Consider the following 15,644-nt stretch of genomic DNA (forward strand, 5'->3'; position numbering starts at 1 on the left):
TTAGTGTGATTATTGAGTATGAGGACTTGGTATTGCCATTTATCTTTTGTTTTCTGGTTGTTCTGTAGTTCCATTGTTTCTTTTTCTTTGCATTCCTGTGCAAGGGAATGGTAGTCTTCTATGATGTTTTTCTCAGTTTTCTCTCTTTTTTTTATGTTTTGGGTCTCTGCTCTAGATTTTTGTTTTGTGGTTGTCAATGAGGTTTGTATAAACATCTCAAAGATAGTCCTTTTTCTGTTGGTAGTATCTTTTTAAAAATTTTTATCCATTTATTTTTGGCTGTACTGGATCGTCGTTACTGCACAGGCTTTTCTCTACTTGTGGTGGGTGGGGGCTACTCTCTAGCTGTGGTGTACGGGCTTCTCATTGCGATGGCTTCTCTTGTTATGGAGCACAGGCTCTAGGGCTGCACGGGCTTTGGTAGTTGCAGCACATGAGCTCGTATGTAGCTTCTGGACTCTAGAGCACAGTCTCAGTAGTTGTGGCACACGGGCTTAGTTGCTTCTCAGCATGTGGGATCTTCCCAGCCCAGGGATCGAACCCGTGTCTCCTGCCTAGGCAGGCAGATTCTTTACCACTGAGCCACCAGGGAAGTCCTGTTGGTAGTATCCTATCCTCCTATTCCTAGAGAGGTTGCATCTTTTTTCCTTTTTCCCTTTTATATTTTTGTTGTCACAAATATGTCTCAGTGTAGAATACTGTAAATTCATTAACAAATTGATGTAGCTATAGTTACTTTTTTTCACCCTTTAATCTTTGCTGTAACTAAGTGTTTAACAACCTGTTATTAACGATTTGTGTTTTGTTTTAATTTGGCTGTGCCGAGTCTTCATTTCAGCATGTGGGATCTTTGTTGCCACATACTGGATATTTAGCTGTGGCATGTGGGGTCTAGTTTCCTGACCAGGGATTGAACTGGGGCCCCCTGCATTCAGAGTGCAGAGTCTTAACCACTGGACCACCAATAAATTCCCAGCAACCTATTCTGATATATAGTTACTGTTTTCTGATTCTGCTTATTAGCTTAAAATTTTTTGGACTTTTGCTTTTTCATTTCAAGTAGAAGAATTTTTTTAAAGCATTTCTTGTAAAGAAAGTCTAGAGATGATAAATTCCCTCAACTTCTGTTTGTCTGGGAATGCCTTTATTTCTCCATGTATCTGAATGAAACTTATGCTATATAGAGTATTCTTGGCTGATGGTTTTTGTCTTTCAATATTTTGAGTTTGTCATTTTACTCTCTCCTGGCCAATAGAGTTTCTGCTGAGAAATCTGCTGATCACCTAGGGGGGTACCTTAGTAGGTTGCTGTCTTTTTCCCCCCTGGCTGCCTTTAAAGTTGTTTCTTTGTCATTGACTTTTGACAGTTTTAATGTGTCTTGGGGAAGGTCTTTTTAGGTGTTCTATTTGCTATGTGGGCTTGTATATCTAACTCCTTTCCCAGCTTTGAGACATTCTCAGCCACTCCAGTACTTTTGCCTGGAGAATCCCACGGACAGAGGTGCCTGGTCGGCTGCAGTCCATGGGGTCGCTAAGAGTCGGACACGACTGAGCGACTTCCCTTTCACTTTTCACTTTCATGCATTGGAGAAGGAAATGGCAGCCCACTCCAGTGTTCTTGCCTGGAGAATCCCAGGGATGGAGGAGCCTGGTAGGCTGCCGTCTATGGGGTCACACAGAGTCGGACACAACTGAAGTGACTTAGCAGCAGCAGCAGCAGCAGCTATTACTTAGAAGCGGGCAACAGAAGATGAGATGGTTGGATGACATCACCAACTCAATGGACATGTGTCTGAGCAAGCTCTGGGAGTTGGTGATGGACAGGGAAGCCTGGCGTGCTGCAGTCCATGGGGTCACAGAGTCAGACATGACTGAGTGACTGAACTGAACAGCTATTACTTCCTTAAATAAGCTGTTTCCTTCTCCTTTTCTTTTCTTTCTGGTACACCCATTGTCCTTATGTTGCCTTTCTAATGGAGTTGGATAGTTCTTGTAGTTTCTTCATTAAAAAAAAAACTTAGTTCTTGCTCCTCTTTCACCTGAATCATTTCTCAGTTTCTGTCTTTAAGCTCACTAATTCTCTCTTCCATATGGTCTACTCTATTTCTATTGTTTTTTAATGCCATTCTTCATATCATTTATTGAGTTCTTCAGCTTCATAACTTGTTTGGTTCAGAGTTTCAGTCTCTTGGATAAAATATTCCTTCTTTTCATTAATTTTTTCCTTAGTTCATTGAACTGTTTTTCTGTTTTCTTGCAGCATGTTGAGTTTCTTCCTGATAGCTATTTTGAATTCTCTATGAGACCACGTAGAGATTTTAAGTGATTTTAAGTTTGGTTTCTGGAGAATTGTCATTTTCTTTTTCTGATGCTGTGTTACTGTGGCTTTCCATGGTGCTTGATGAGTTAGTTGTTCCTTTGCTGGCATGCTTAAGGTAGTGAATACCTTTCTCATTTAGGTAAAACTTTATTTTCTTTGATTCTCACAGTTCAACAGGTTGGTAATTAGAGTTCTTTCTTTTGTTTTTCAGTAGATGGCACTGCAGCACAATTTGTAGCTTGGTTTCGCTGACCTGAGCTGCCTCTGGCTATATTTAATTGGCACTTTCTGCCCTCTATCACCTCTGCCAGAGGTGTCACCAGTGCCCTCATCATCTCTGCTTCTTTCCTGTGGGGTTACTGGTGCCTTGATGCTGCGAGAGTTGCTGTCGTTGCTGGCATCACCACCAGGGACACCAGGATGGCAGGTCTCCCTGCCACAAGTGGGGTTGCCTGTGCTGTGGACTCTGCTGCAGCGGTGAGGGCAGGGGAGAGCCAGGTTTGTGGGTGCTGTAGGATGGAACGGACTCATGGGCACTGCTGTGGCCCTTCCAGTCTTTCTTAAGCCTACTCTGTTCTATATTTTGCCCTCATTGTTGCCAGAATTGCTCTTAGTGAGGTCACTAATGCTCTCCTCTTGGTTAAATTTAGTGGTAAATTCTCAGGCATTCTTATATCATCCATCAGTCACATTTGGCACAATTGATCACTCTGTTCTTCTTAATACACTGACTTCACTTGACTTCCAAGATACCACACACTTTTTTTTTTTTAATTTTTAATTTTGTATTGGAGTAAAGCCGATGAACAATGTGATAATTTCAGGTGGACAGCAAAGGGATTAAGCCATACGTATACATGTATTCGTTCTCTCCTAAAACTCCCCTCCCATCCAGGCTGGTTCATAACATTGAGAAGAGTTCCCTGTGTAATACAGTAGATCCATGTTGACACCACACTCTTTTCCTCACTGTTACTCCTTTCTGGTTTCGTCTCTTGATCTGGGAAGATCTGTTGTACATTATTGTGACAATAGCTCCCAAATCCTCCCCTGCAGTCTATCTTCAGCATAGCAACTAGAGTGACTGTTTTTACACCATGCCTCTGCTTACCTCTGCAGTAGCTTCACATATCACTCAGAGTAAAAGATGGTGGTTTTATAGCACTTAACAATGGTAGTCAAGGCCCTGCATGATCTGCCCTCTTTGCCCTGTTCTCTCTCTGACCTTGTCTCCTTCTGTTCTTCCCCTCTCCTACTCCATTCCTCTTATACTTGCTTCATTAATAGACCTTGAACATGCCAGGTAGGCTGCCTTTGCAACAGCAGTTTCTTTTGTCTGGCACAGTCTTTCATCAGAGGCATGGCATGGCTAAATCTCTTACCTCCCTTAGGTCTTTGCTGAAATACCACCTTCTCAATGAAGCTTACTCTTGTCACTCCACTTAAATGGCCCTTATCTGTATCCCTGGCATTCTGAATTCCCTATATACCCTAATCCACTTCTTTTTTCATAGCATTTATGACTGTTTTTTTTTTTAAATATTTATTTATTTAGCCATACCAAGTCTTAGTTGCACATGTGGGGTGGGGTCTTCAAACTTCATGTCTGCATATGGGATATTTTAGTTGCAGCATATGGGATCTAGTTCCCTGATCAGGGCTTGAACCTGGGCCCCCTGCATTATGAGCACAGTCTTAGCCACTGGACCACCAGGGAAGTCCTTCTTTATGACTTTCTAACACAGTTTCTTTTTAAAATATGTTTAGGTTTATGGGCTTCCCTCATAGCTTAGTTGGTAAAGAATCTGCCTGCAATGCAGGAGACCCTGGTTTGATGCCTGGGTCGGGAAGACCCCCTGGAGAAAGGATAGGCTGCCCACTCCAGTAGTCTTGGGCTTCCCTTGTGGCTCAACTGGTTAAGAATCTGCCTGCAATACGGGAGACCTGAGTTCATTCCCTGGGTTGGGAAGATTCCCTGGAGAAGGGAAAGGCTGATTACTCCAGTATTCTTTCTGGTGTGGAGAATTCCATGGACTGTATAGTCCATGGGGTCGCAAAGAGTTGGACACAACTGAGCGACTTTCACTTAGGTTTATTACTTGCTGCCACTAGATTGTAAGCTCTTTAAAGGCAGGAATTTTTATCTCTTCTGTGCATTAATATTTCCCAGTAGCCTGAAATAGTCCCTGGCACTTAGTAGCCACCCAAAAAGCATTAATTGAATGGATGAATGAACTGATTAACAGTAATAATTAACATTATTTTCTAAAATGTTTACATGTTGGAAATATATGAATGTGACATTCAGGTTCTGATTCTGTGCAGGAATGGCTATTCATACAAGGTGGCGGTTGCACTGTCTCTTTTCCTTGGATGGTTGGGAGCAGATCGATTTTACCTTGGATACCCTGCCTTGGGTGAGTGTATTTTATTAAAAAAAAAAAATTCATGTGAAACTTGTAGGTAAATGTACCTGTTCTTAAAGATTAAATCTCTGCATACTATTAATAGTTAAGGTTCCATTTAGCTGGAGTTGAATAGTCAATGTTTTTCTCTGATTACAGAGCTAGCAGATAGCTCTGTAGTGAACTTGGGTAAAAGATACTGACTTTACTTGTTTTTTTTTTTACATCGTTATGAAAACACACACTCAAGACAGTGTAGTCATTAAGATAGTAGACTGGGGTTGTCATTGCTAGTGCTATGTACACATTGGGTATTCAATAAATGTTTTAGGAATAAATGCATATCTTTTCCTATCCCTCCAAAAATATTTGCCTTCTACCTGGATCTCTATCAGTGTTACTTTGGGAATAGAAACTACTTCTTTCAGGAGAAGTTGGGGTTGTAACTGCAGCAACCAGTATAAGCTGGTATGGAGCCTGATTATTACCCCTAGCATCCCTCCCCACACCTTCCTCTTGGTTATAATCTTTACATTTACCATAGTTACTAATGCTTCTGAAAGCTAGTTATATTTGATGATAGCTTTTGTTTAAATAATACTTTCACGTGTCTCCCCTTATTTGAGTCTTAAAACTCTCTGAGTTTATCATCCTGTTTAAATCTGCTTTAACAGGTAGGGAAATTGTCACCAGAGAGGTTAAAGGATTTGCTACCTCTGGAGGCCTTGCTTTATACTCTGATATATTTGTTATCATCATTGTTTTATGGATAGGGAACTTGTCATGAGATTAAGAGATTTACCCAAGGACACTCAGCTAGTGACCTGAATTTGAACCCAAATACTCTGGCTCAAGAGATCATGCTTTATTTACTGTAGTACTTTGCTTCTATATTAGCCCTTCAGTGAGGAGTTTTAAAGTTTCTGAGTGCTCTGCTTTCTAGCTACCAAAGCTAATCTTATTCTTTCCATCTTGCTACCCACCAGAGATCAAAGAGGAATCTTCACTGTGAGGTTCAGTTCAGTTCATTCTCTCAGTCGTGTTCAACACTTTGCCACTCCATGGACTGAAGCACACCAGACTTCCCTGTCCATCACCAACTCCCAGAGCTGGCTCAAACTCATGTCCATTGAGTCAGTGACGCCATCCAACCATTTCATCCTCTATTGTCCCCTTCTCCTCCTGTCGTCAGTCTTTCCCAGCATCAGGGTCTTATCTAGTCAGTTCTTCGCATCAGGTGGTCAAACTATTAGAGCTTCAGCTTCAACATCAGTCCTTCCAATGAATATTTAGGACTGATTTCCTTTAGGTTTGACTGGTTTGATCTCCTTACAGCCTAAAGTACTTTCAAGAGTCTTATCCAATACCACAGTTCAAAAACATCAATTCTTTCGTGCTCAGCTTTCTTTAGGTCCAACTCTCACATCTGTACAGGACTACTGGAAAAACCATAGCTTGACTAGATGGACCTTTGTCGGTAAAGTAATGTCTCTGCTTTTTAATATGCTGTCTAGTTTGGTCATAGCTTTTCTTCCAAAGAGCAAGTGTCTTTTAATTTCATGGCTGCAGTCACCATCTGCAGTGATTTTGGAGCCCAAGAAAATAAAGTCTCTCACTGTTTCCACTGTTTCCCCATCTATTTGCCATGAAGTGCTGGGACCAGATGCCATGATCTTAGTTTTTTGAATGTTTTTTTCACTTCCTCTTTCACTTTCATCAGGAGGCTCTTTAGTTCTTCTTTGCTTTCTGTCATAAAGGTGTTGTCATCTGCATATCTGAGGTTATTGATATTTCTCCCTATAATTTTGATTCCAGCTTGTGCTTCATCCAGCCAGGCATTTCTCATGATGTACTTTGCATATAAGTTAAATAAGCAGGGTCACAATATACAGCCTTGACGTACTCCTTTCCTGATTTGGAACCAGTCTGTTGTTCCATGTCCGGTTCTAACTGTTGCTTCCTGACCTGCATACAGGTTTCTCAAAAGGCACGTCAGGTGGTCTGGTATTCCCATCTCTTGAAGAATTTTCCAGAGTTTGTTGTGATCCACACAGTCAAAGGCTTTGGCATAGTCAATGAAGCAGATGTTTTCTGCTTCTCTCTCTTTTCTTCCTTATATAAATTTTATGTCAGGATTAAATAAGGGAAATGTGTTGAGGGTGAGATTAAATTAAATTTAATAAGATCCAAACATTCCTTTAAGAAAAATTTTCTTTATAGATACTTTATGTATATAGCATTATTTCCTCTAATTGATTTATTCTCATACTTGTGCTGCTTTAGCTGAATCCTTTTTTCACCATGAAGCCTTATTTTTCTAATATTCTATCTTTGTGTTTTTAACTGTGTTAACATCTGTGATTTCTCTTTACATGGCAATAATTGGTATATTTTGTTTTGGCCATCTGTAGCATTGAAAGATTATGGATTCTCAAAAATAATAGCTCTTTTGGAGCAGTTAATGGGGGGAGAGATACTCCTTTCATGGTGATATTACTTTAAAGTGTAAATATTTTCTTATGAGAATAACAAAGTGTTGTGTGTTTTTAAGCCCCAAATTTCAAAGTCTTTGGTTATTGTATTCCTTTTTTCAAGTTTGGAGTTACCAGTTTGGACTGGCATATTATATCCACAGATCATGGGACAAATAAAGGTACAGGGATTTGTAGGTTAAACTCTTCTAAGATTTGAAAGCTCTCCTTTATTGGTATAGGCACAAAAAGAATAGAGCTACCCAGTTACCAAATCATTACAGCACGCTTGGGCTTTGGCAAACAGCAGCTTCAGTATGAAATAATCTACATTCTCTAAAATGGTTACACAGAAGAGTATTTGCAAGACTCAACCTGTAATAAAGCAAAAAATACCCCCAGTTTTTTTAAACACCAAAAATTAATCTGTGTACTTTTTATTTTATACCCAAATAAATCCTTTTATTGAATTTGTATACTTTAAATGTAAAATTTAAGTTACTAAACTATAAATAAAGTACACTGAAAACATGAGCTTTTTGAATATCATCTGGCAGCAAAATCTTTTTGGAAGAATATATCTACGACAGTAATGACTTGGGATAAAAATGGATCCTTCTTGATTAGAAACATTTTTATTTGGAATTCCAAAACTTTAAAATCTAAATACATCATTTCTTTCCTTGATAAGATAAGTAAATAGGATCTGTACAAAGAGACCTAACAACTTTTTTACTTGGATAAAAAAATCAATCTACTTTTGGTTGTTCACAAATCCCTCCCTCCATCTTTTAAAAGATTAGTTTTGGTGCACCAAATAATGAAAAACATACAAGTAATGGTTTGCATTGGTTTTTATATCAAAAAGATTGTCCTCTGTATACCGGTGCCAAATCGAATCTTGCAGACAGAGTTTTGGATGAAGTAGAAAAGAATAGCTTTATTGCTTTGCCAGACAAGGAGGGACACGACAGACTCCTGCCCTCAAGAACTGTGTGTCCCAACCCAGGAGGATTTGATGAGGAGTTTTATAGCACTAGTTTCAAGGGTAGGATTGCTGACAAGTGAGCATGTGTGCAGGGCCTGCACTCCGCTAATCTGGTCTCAGTTAATCTTGAAGAAAAGTGAAAAAAGTGAAAGTCACTCAGTCATGTAGACTCTTTGTGACCCCATGGACTATATAGTCCATGGAATTCTGGCCAGAATACTGGAGTGGGTACTCTTTGCCTTCTCCAGTTGATCTTCCCAACCCAGGTCTCCTGATTACGGGCAGATTCTTTACACCAGCTGAGCCACAAGGGAAGCCCAAGAATACTGGAGTGGGTAGCCTATCTTCTTTCCAGGGGATCTTCCCAACCTAGGAATCAAACTGGGGTCTCCTGCGTTGCAGGCAAATTCTTTTTCAACTGAACTGTCAGGGAAGCCCTAATCTTGATGAGCCTCTCTGATTCCTGGCCTCTTTTGGCTTGTTGGCTGCTCCTCCCCTGATTAGCAACTGTTCACATCTGCCATTTGGAACTCAGGAAAGGTCATGGAGGCTGGATTCTCTTCCCTTCAAAAAAGAAAACAGGGACAGAAAGGGCAGGAACACCACAGGGTCCTGGTCATTTTCAGTTTTAATAAATGCTGTTTAAAGTGTATGCTACTTTGTGTTTTTCAAGTTGATCATAGATTGTTTCTAGTTTTTTGATAGTCATACAACAAATATTCCTCAAACTCTGCCATACTGTTCAAGGAATTGACTTGAATGAGACAGATGAGAACCCTGTCTTCAGGAGTTTACATGGCATAGGAAGACAGAGAATTAATGAACAAACCAAGAAATAATTTCTGATCAACACTGTGATGGAAATAAATAGGAGACATGTGATAGAGTTCTGGGCCTGTTGGGGGGAACAGCATGCTCGAAGAATTCTCTGAAGAAGTACCCTGAGATGAGAAGAGCTGCAGGAAGACCACCGTTGGAAGAGGGCATCATAAAGGCAAAGGCGCTGGCACCGTTCCATTTTCTTCATAGAGTAGCAGTTCATTGAAGACAAACGTTTTTCAAACCATCTCTTTTTGGCTGTGCTGGGTCTTTGTTGTTGCACGTGGGCTTTTCCGGTTGTGGTGAGTGGGGGCTGCTTTCTAGTTGTGGCTTGCAGGCTCAGTAGTTGTAGTGCAAGGGCTTAGTTGCCCAGTGGCCTGTGGAATATTCCCGGACCAGGGATCAAACACATGACCCCTACATTGGCAGGCAAATTCTTAAGCACTGGACCACCAGAATGCAAAGTCATGTAGGCCTTAGGAAACAAAATGGTTGTCTGAGGAGGTCTTACAAATAGCTGTGAAAAGAAGAGGAGCAAAAGGCAAAGGAGAAAAGGAGAGATATATCCATCTAAATACGGAGTTCGAAAGATTAGCAAGGAGAGATAAGAAAGTCTCCCTAAGTGATCAATGCAAAGAAATAGAGAAAAACAATAGAATGGGAAAGACTAGAGATCTTGTCAAGAAAATTATAGACACCAAGGGAACATTTCACGTAAAGATGGTTTGCAATAAAGGACAGAAACGGTATGGACCTAAGAGAAGCAGAAGATATTAAGAAGATGTGGCAAGAATACACAGAAGAACTGTACAAAAAAGATATTAATGACCCAGACAACCAAGATGGTGTGATCACTCACCTAGAGCCAGACATCCTAGAGTGCAAAGTCAAGTGGGCCTTAGGAAGCATCACTATGAACAAAGCTAGTGGAGATGATGGAATTCCAGCTGAGCTATTTCAAATCCTAAAAGAAGATGCTGTTAAAGTGCTTCACTCAATTTACCAGCAAATTCAGAAAACTAAGCAGAAGCCACAGGACTGGAAAAGGTTAGTTTTCATTCCAATCCCAAAGAAAGGCAATTCCAAAGAATGCTCAAACTACTGCACAGTTGTACTCATCTCACATGCTAGCAAAGTAATGCTCAAAATTCTCCAATCCAGGCTTCAAGAGTACATGAACCATGAACCTCCAGATGTTCAAGCTGGATTTAGAAAAGGTAGAGAAACAAGAGATCAAATTGCCAACATTCGTTGGATCACAGAAAAAGCAAGAGAGTTCTAGAAAAACATCTACTTCTGCTTTATTGACTATGCCAAAGTCTTTGACTGTGTGGATCACAATAAACTGAAAAATTCTTCAAGAGATGGGAATACCAGACCACCTGACCTGCCTCTTGAGAAATCTGTATGTAGGTCAAGAAGCAACAGTGAGAACTGGACATGGAACAACAAACTGGTTCCAAATTGGGAAAGAAGTAGGTGAAGGCTGTATGTTGTCACCCTGCTTATTTAACTTATATGCAGAGTACATCATGCGAAATGCTGGGCTGGATGAAGCACAAGCTGGAATCAGTATTCCTGGGAGAAGTAGCAAAAACCTCAGATATGCAGATGACACCATCCTTATGGCCAAAAGCAAAGAAGAACTAAAGAACCTTACGATGAAAGTGAAAGAGGAGAGTGAAAAAGTTGGCTTAAAACTCAGCATTCAGAAAACTATGATCATGGCATCTGGTCCCATCACTTCATGGCAAATAGATGGGGAAACACTGAAAACAGTGAGAGACTTTATTTTCTTGGGCTCCAAAATCACTGCAGATGGTGACTGTAGCCATGAAATTAAAAGGCACTTCTCCTTGAAAGAAAAGCTATGACCAACCTAGATAGCATATTAAAAAGCAGAGACATTACTTTGCCAACAAAGGTCCGTCTAGTCAAAGCTATGGTTTTTCCAGTAGTCATGTGTGGATGTGAGAGTGGGAGTATAAAGAAAGCTGAGCACGAAAGAATTGATGTTTTTGAACTGTGGTGTTGGAGAGGACTCTTGAGAGTCTCTTGAACTGCAAGGAGATCCAACCAGTCAATCCTAAAGGAAATCAGTCCTGAATATTCATTGGAAAGACTGATGCTGAAGCTGAAACTCCAATACTTTGGCCACCTGATGGGAAGAACTGACTCATTGGAAAAGACCCTGATGCTGGGAAAGATTGAATGTGGGAACAGAACAAGACGACCGAGGATGAGATGGTTAGATGGCATCACCGACTCGATGGCCATGAGTTTGAGTAGGCTCTGGGAGTTAGTGATGGACAGGGAAGCCTGGCATGCTGCAGTCCATGAGGTCACAAAGAGTTGGACACGACTGAGTGACCAAACTGAACTGGACCACCAGAGAAGTCCATGATCCATTCTTAATGTTCTTTTTATAAACAAATTGAAGGAAGGGAAACTGTGATATTTCCAAAATACTCTGTGAAGAGGAATGCAATTCAGAAATAAATGAGTGAATGGATATAATACATAGACGGAATGAATGAATTTCCTTGGACAGCTATAATAAAGTGCAATTAATGGAAAAAATAATTAAAGAAATTGTTGTATAAGGTGGTGAATAAAAAGTTCGGGATCTTTAGGAAACAGAAAGGTTGAGAGAACTTATTCATTTCAACAAATATTGAGCATCTCCCATGTGCCAGGCAATGTTGTAGGTACTAAGGACACAGAAGTAAACAAGACAGATAAAAGACCCTTCTCTAAGGGGACTTTCATGAGACAGATGGTAAACAAATGTAAAATATGAGGTAGGTGATAAGTGTTTTGAAGAGAACCAAAAGCATTATTTTATGTAGTATCTATATTTTAATATTTTGGAAATTATTTCTAGCATGTGTTATCCCAGTACTTAGAACATTGTTCTACTGTATATCTAATACTAATGGGGGGGGGGGGGTGGGAAATCATCTAATTTACCCACATATTTCAGTCTTACTTGTATATTTCCAAATGTGTGCCAGGAGGTGATCTCATCCATTCTTACAATTTTAGCTGGCATCTGTTTGTAGTTGATGCTTAGAACTACCCTTTCACGAAGAGTCTTGCTTCATATCATCTTTATATCTCAAATGGGATGTCTGGAGAGCAGCTCAGGTTTAAATATAGGAGAGAGATTACTCATCCCACCCTCCACCCTCAATCTGCCTCTTCTGATTTCATCATCATGTTTTTATGTTGTATTATTATATGTCCTAGATTCTATGCTCTGTTATCATCTGGTTTAGTACTGTAGCTCTAAGGTTGGAGCCAAGGACAGAGATGTACACAGAATTGGTGATTTTGACTATAGAGCTAATAAGAAACATAAGATGCTTAGGAAAAATGTATAGAATAAATTGAAGATAATTAGGTTACTAATAGCATTTTGCTACTTAGTTAAAAGATCGGTGTATTTTTTCCAGATTACTTTGTTATGCCTTGACAGTATTTAACTTTCTACTATAAATATATATTAAAATTTGTATCTACAGTGTATTAAGTGTACATATATAAGGGTTTAGGACTAAAAGATGTTCTGTAACTCTGTGTGCTGAGATTTAAAGATTTATTTTCTTAGGCCTTTTCTTTTAAGAAATTTTGTAAGATTACATTGAGTTTTTACTTCAGATTGTATTGTTTAAGTGAATGAATCATTTTTTGTAGTTTTTCTATTTAGAGGGTCTTTTAAACTTTTCTCATATTTTTAGGTGAAGATTTGATTTTTTTTTAAGTGTTAATTTTATACTCTTGATATAAAGCATTTGTGGTATATGTAATGATTTATTGGGAAATGGAAAAGTTTATTAATATTTATAAGGTTTTCCAGGTTGTAAATGACTTTACCTTCTTTTCTAGGTTTGTTAAAGTTTTGCACTGTGGGGTTTTGTGGAATTGGGAGCCTAATTGATTTCATTCTTATTTCAATGCAGGTGAGTTAGTTTCAATCTAGAAGATGAACTACTTTTACATTCAAATTTGAGTTCTGAGGTACATTTTAAGTATGTTAGAAAGCAGGTAGGAATGCTTTTTCATTTTTCTTCAGATGCTAGATCTAAAGGATCCTGGCCATGTTTTCAAGTAGCATTTTCCAACCTGTGCTCAATTAGTAGTTCTAAAAGACATAAGAACTTCTTCTTTTTTTTTTTTTTAATAGAGAAAAGGTTTCATTTCTCTTTATTTTTTTTAAATTTTATTTTATTTTTAAACTTTACAATATTGTATTAGTTAAGGATCTGTGCTCAAGTATGATTTGTAAATGTGAGTGCAACTGAGATACAGATTTCTTTACTGGAGAATTTCTCAGAAGCTTAAAGATTTGTATTATGAACCTCTAAGAGGGATTAAGGTTATAAATATTTCCAACTTATTGTCTCTTTTCCTGTTACAGCTGCATTGTCACTCACTGTAAAAGGATACTGGTGGGAGTCTTGTATTTACATATGAATATGTAGAGGCAGAAACCAAATTTTTTTTTGCACTGGACAGGTTCTCTATACTAGTATTCTCTTGGTTGCATATTGTAGAAACTGAAATCCAGCAAGCTGCAGCCTAAAAAGAAAACAGGAATGTCTGGGAGCGCTCTGGAAAATCCAGGAGTGGGGCTGGTATTGGACAAGACCAAATCCATACAGTCAAATGTGCTCACCACTCCCCTCCTCTTCATCTCTGCTTCTCTGTGTTAGCCTCATTTTCTCCTGCTGCAGAGGTTTGTGGAATGCTAACCTTAAGCATTCAAAAGTCCACCAGATATTTCCTATTAAATTATACTGAACTGGTTGTGGTTAACTCAGGGGGATTCTTAAATTAGAGAAGAGATGAATTTATCACAACAAATGTCACAAAACAGCCTTTCAGTAAGCATTTATGGAGCACCTAATTCTCCAGCAAGTGTGTCAGTGTGTATTGAGATTATCTTCAGTTTTGCTCTTCTTTTTCATACAGTATTTCCATTCCTTAATTCTGTCTGCTTGATGTTATCCTTATGCTCTAAAAGAAAGTCAAAATCTAGGAGACTTTTGGTAACATACTGTGAGGAGGGGACCATACTGTGAGGAGGAGGCAACATATGGACCAATAAGATACCAGAATTAAACAAGGAAAATATTTGGTTTTAAAGTTGGAATTTTCCTGTCTTTATTCATAAACATATGCCTAACCAAATATCCTGCCTTCTCTGACTGTGGGACAGGCAAGCAGGCATGAAGAGGCTAAGGTTCTTCTGCACATATGCTTGGAAATGGGTTTCTCACTTAAATAAGGATCCAAGGAATTTAATGTACTATTGGGATTCTTTAAGGTATACAGAATTCAATGTCTTTAAAACCCAACCATTTAGTTAATATTTCACACTAGGTTCTTTCTTTGGTGATATCAGTGCTTTGTAGCTTTATTTATGTCAAATTATAGAGCTTATTTGTTGATTCAACCACTATTTTCTGGTACACATATACATGAACTTTTCAGAACTAATAGTTCTTTTCTTAAATATCTAGAATTGAGACTATCACATCGACAAATTATTGAGGGAGATTTAGAATGTTTGAATTTCTACACTAGGTTTCCCTAAATAAGACATTTTAATAGGGATGACCACTGTAGACTGCTTTCAGACCAGGGAAAAATTAGTCATTTTTCAAAAGTAGCCAAGTAAGATATATAGCCTTATTCTACCTGTTGTTTAATATATTTGACATGTGATGTTGACTGTATTAGATTTAGATAATTATTTTTTCAGTCAAGTAAGTTGTTACTATAAATATCATAAATTATGTTAATATTTTTGTCTTGGATATACTTTTTCAATTTCTCATAAACCTTTTACATTCTGTCATCTTTGTTTATTCTTCTTTTCTTCTTTATTTTCTCCATCCCTAATTCTTTTCTTTTTACCATTAAATATTATTCATCAATGAATTGCAGTGTTTTTTCTTTTGGGCTGTGATCCCAGAACTATATTGTGCATGAACTCAAGACTTATAAAAACATACTTTACTTCACAGTGTTTATAAGAAAAATCCAGGAAAATCCTCCTTAAAAAAATAGGTCTGGTTATTTCATCTTTGAACTGAAACAATATAAAGTATAATGCATATATTACTAAGGTAAGTAAGCTTTAAATATATCTGTACTTACTAAAAATGCTTTCATGAGTTTATCTGTTAGTAAACTTTTGAAGTTTTTTCTTAAAAAATACGCAAATAGCACTGTGTGAATGAATGGTATAAAACAATACGTAGAATTAATTCATTTGTTGTGTGCGTTCAACAGAGTTTAAATCAGTGATACAGTTTTTCAGTTATACGCAACTTTGTGTATAACTGCTATGTATATTGGAGAAGGCAATGGCACCCCACTCCAGCACTCTTGCCTGGAAAATCCCATGGACAGAGGAGCCTGGTAGGCTGCAGTCCAGGTGGTTGCTAAGAGTCAGACACAATGAGTGACTTCACTTTCACTTTTCACTTTCATGCATTGGAGAAGGAAATGGCAACCCACTCTAGTGTTCTTGCCTGGAGAATCCCAAGGTTGGGGGAGCCTGGTGGGCTGCCATCTATGGGTTCGCACAGAGTCGGACATGACTGAAGCAACTTAGCAGCAGCTGTGTATATA

The 15,644-nt window shown here is 38.6% G+C and overlaps 1 protein-coding gene across 3 annotated transcripts in view; it reads left to right on the forward strand.

Moving 5' to 3' along the window:
- TM2D1 (TM2 domain containing 1) overlaps window positions 1-15,644 on the forward strand; it is a 48,641-nt gene that overhangs the window by 20,245 nt on the left and 12,752 nt on the right. For 2 of the 3 annotated variants that reach the window (XR_003510345.1, XM_027537071.1), the window contains exons 4-5: window positions 4,645-4,736; window positions 12,891-12,964. Coding sequence is in view for 2 of the 3 variants with exons in the window: in XM_027537071.1 (XP_027392872.1) it covers window positions 4,645-4,736; window positions 12,891-12,964 (166 nt within the window). In the remaining variant the exon portion in view is untranslated. Of the gene's footprint in view, window positions 1-4,644; window positions 4,737-12,890; window positions 12,965-13,558; window positions 14,949-15,644 lie in introns of those variants that run through there. The other variant, XM_027537070.1, reaches the window with a different exon arrangement.

This window comes from Bos indicus x Bos taurus, chromosome 3 (assembly GCF_003369695.1).
Source record: "Bos indicus x Bos taurus breed Angus x Brahman F1 hybrid chromosome 3, Bos_hybrid_MaternalHap_v2.0, whole genome shotgun sequence".
Classification (NCBI taxonomy): Eukaryota; Metazoa; Chordata; class Mammalia; order Artiodactyla; family Bovidae; genus Bos; species Bos indicus x Bos taurus.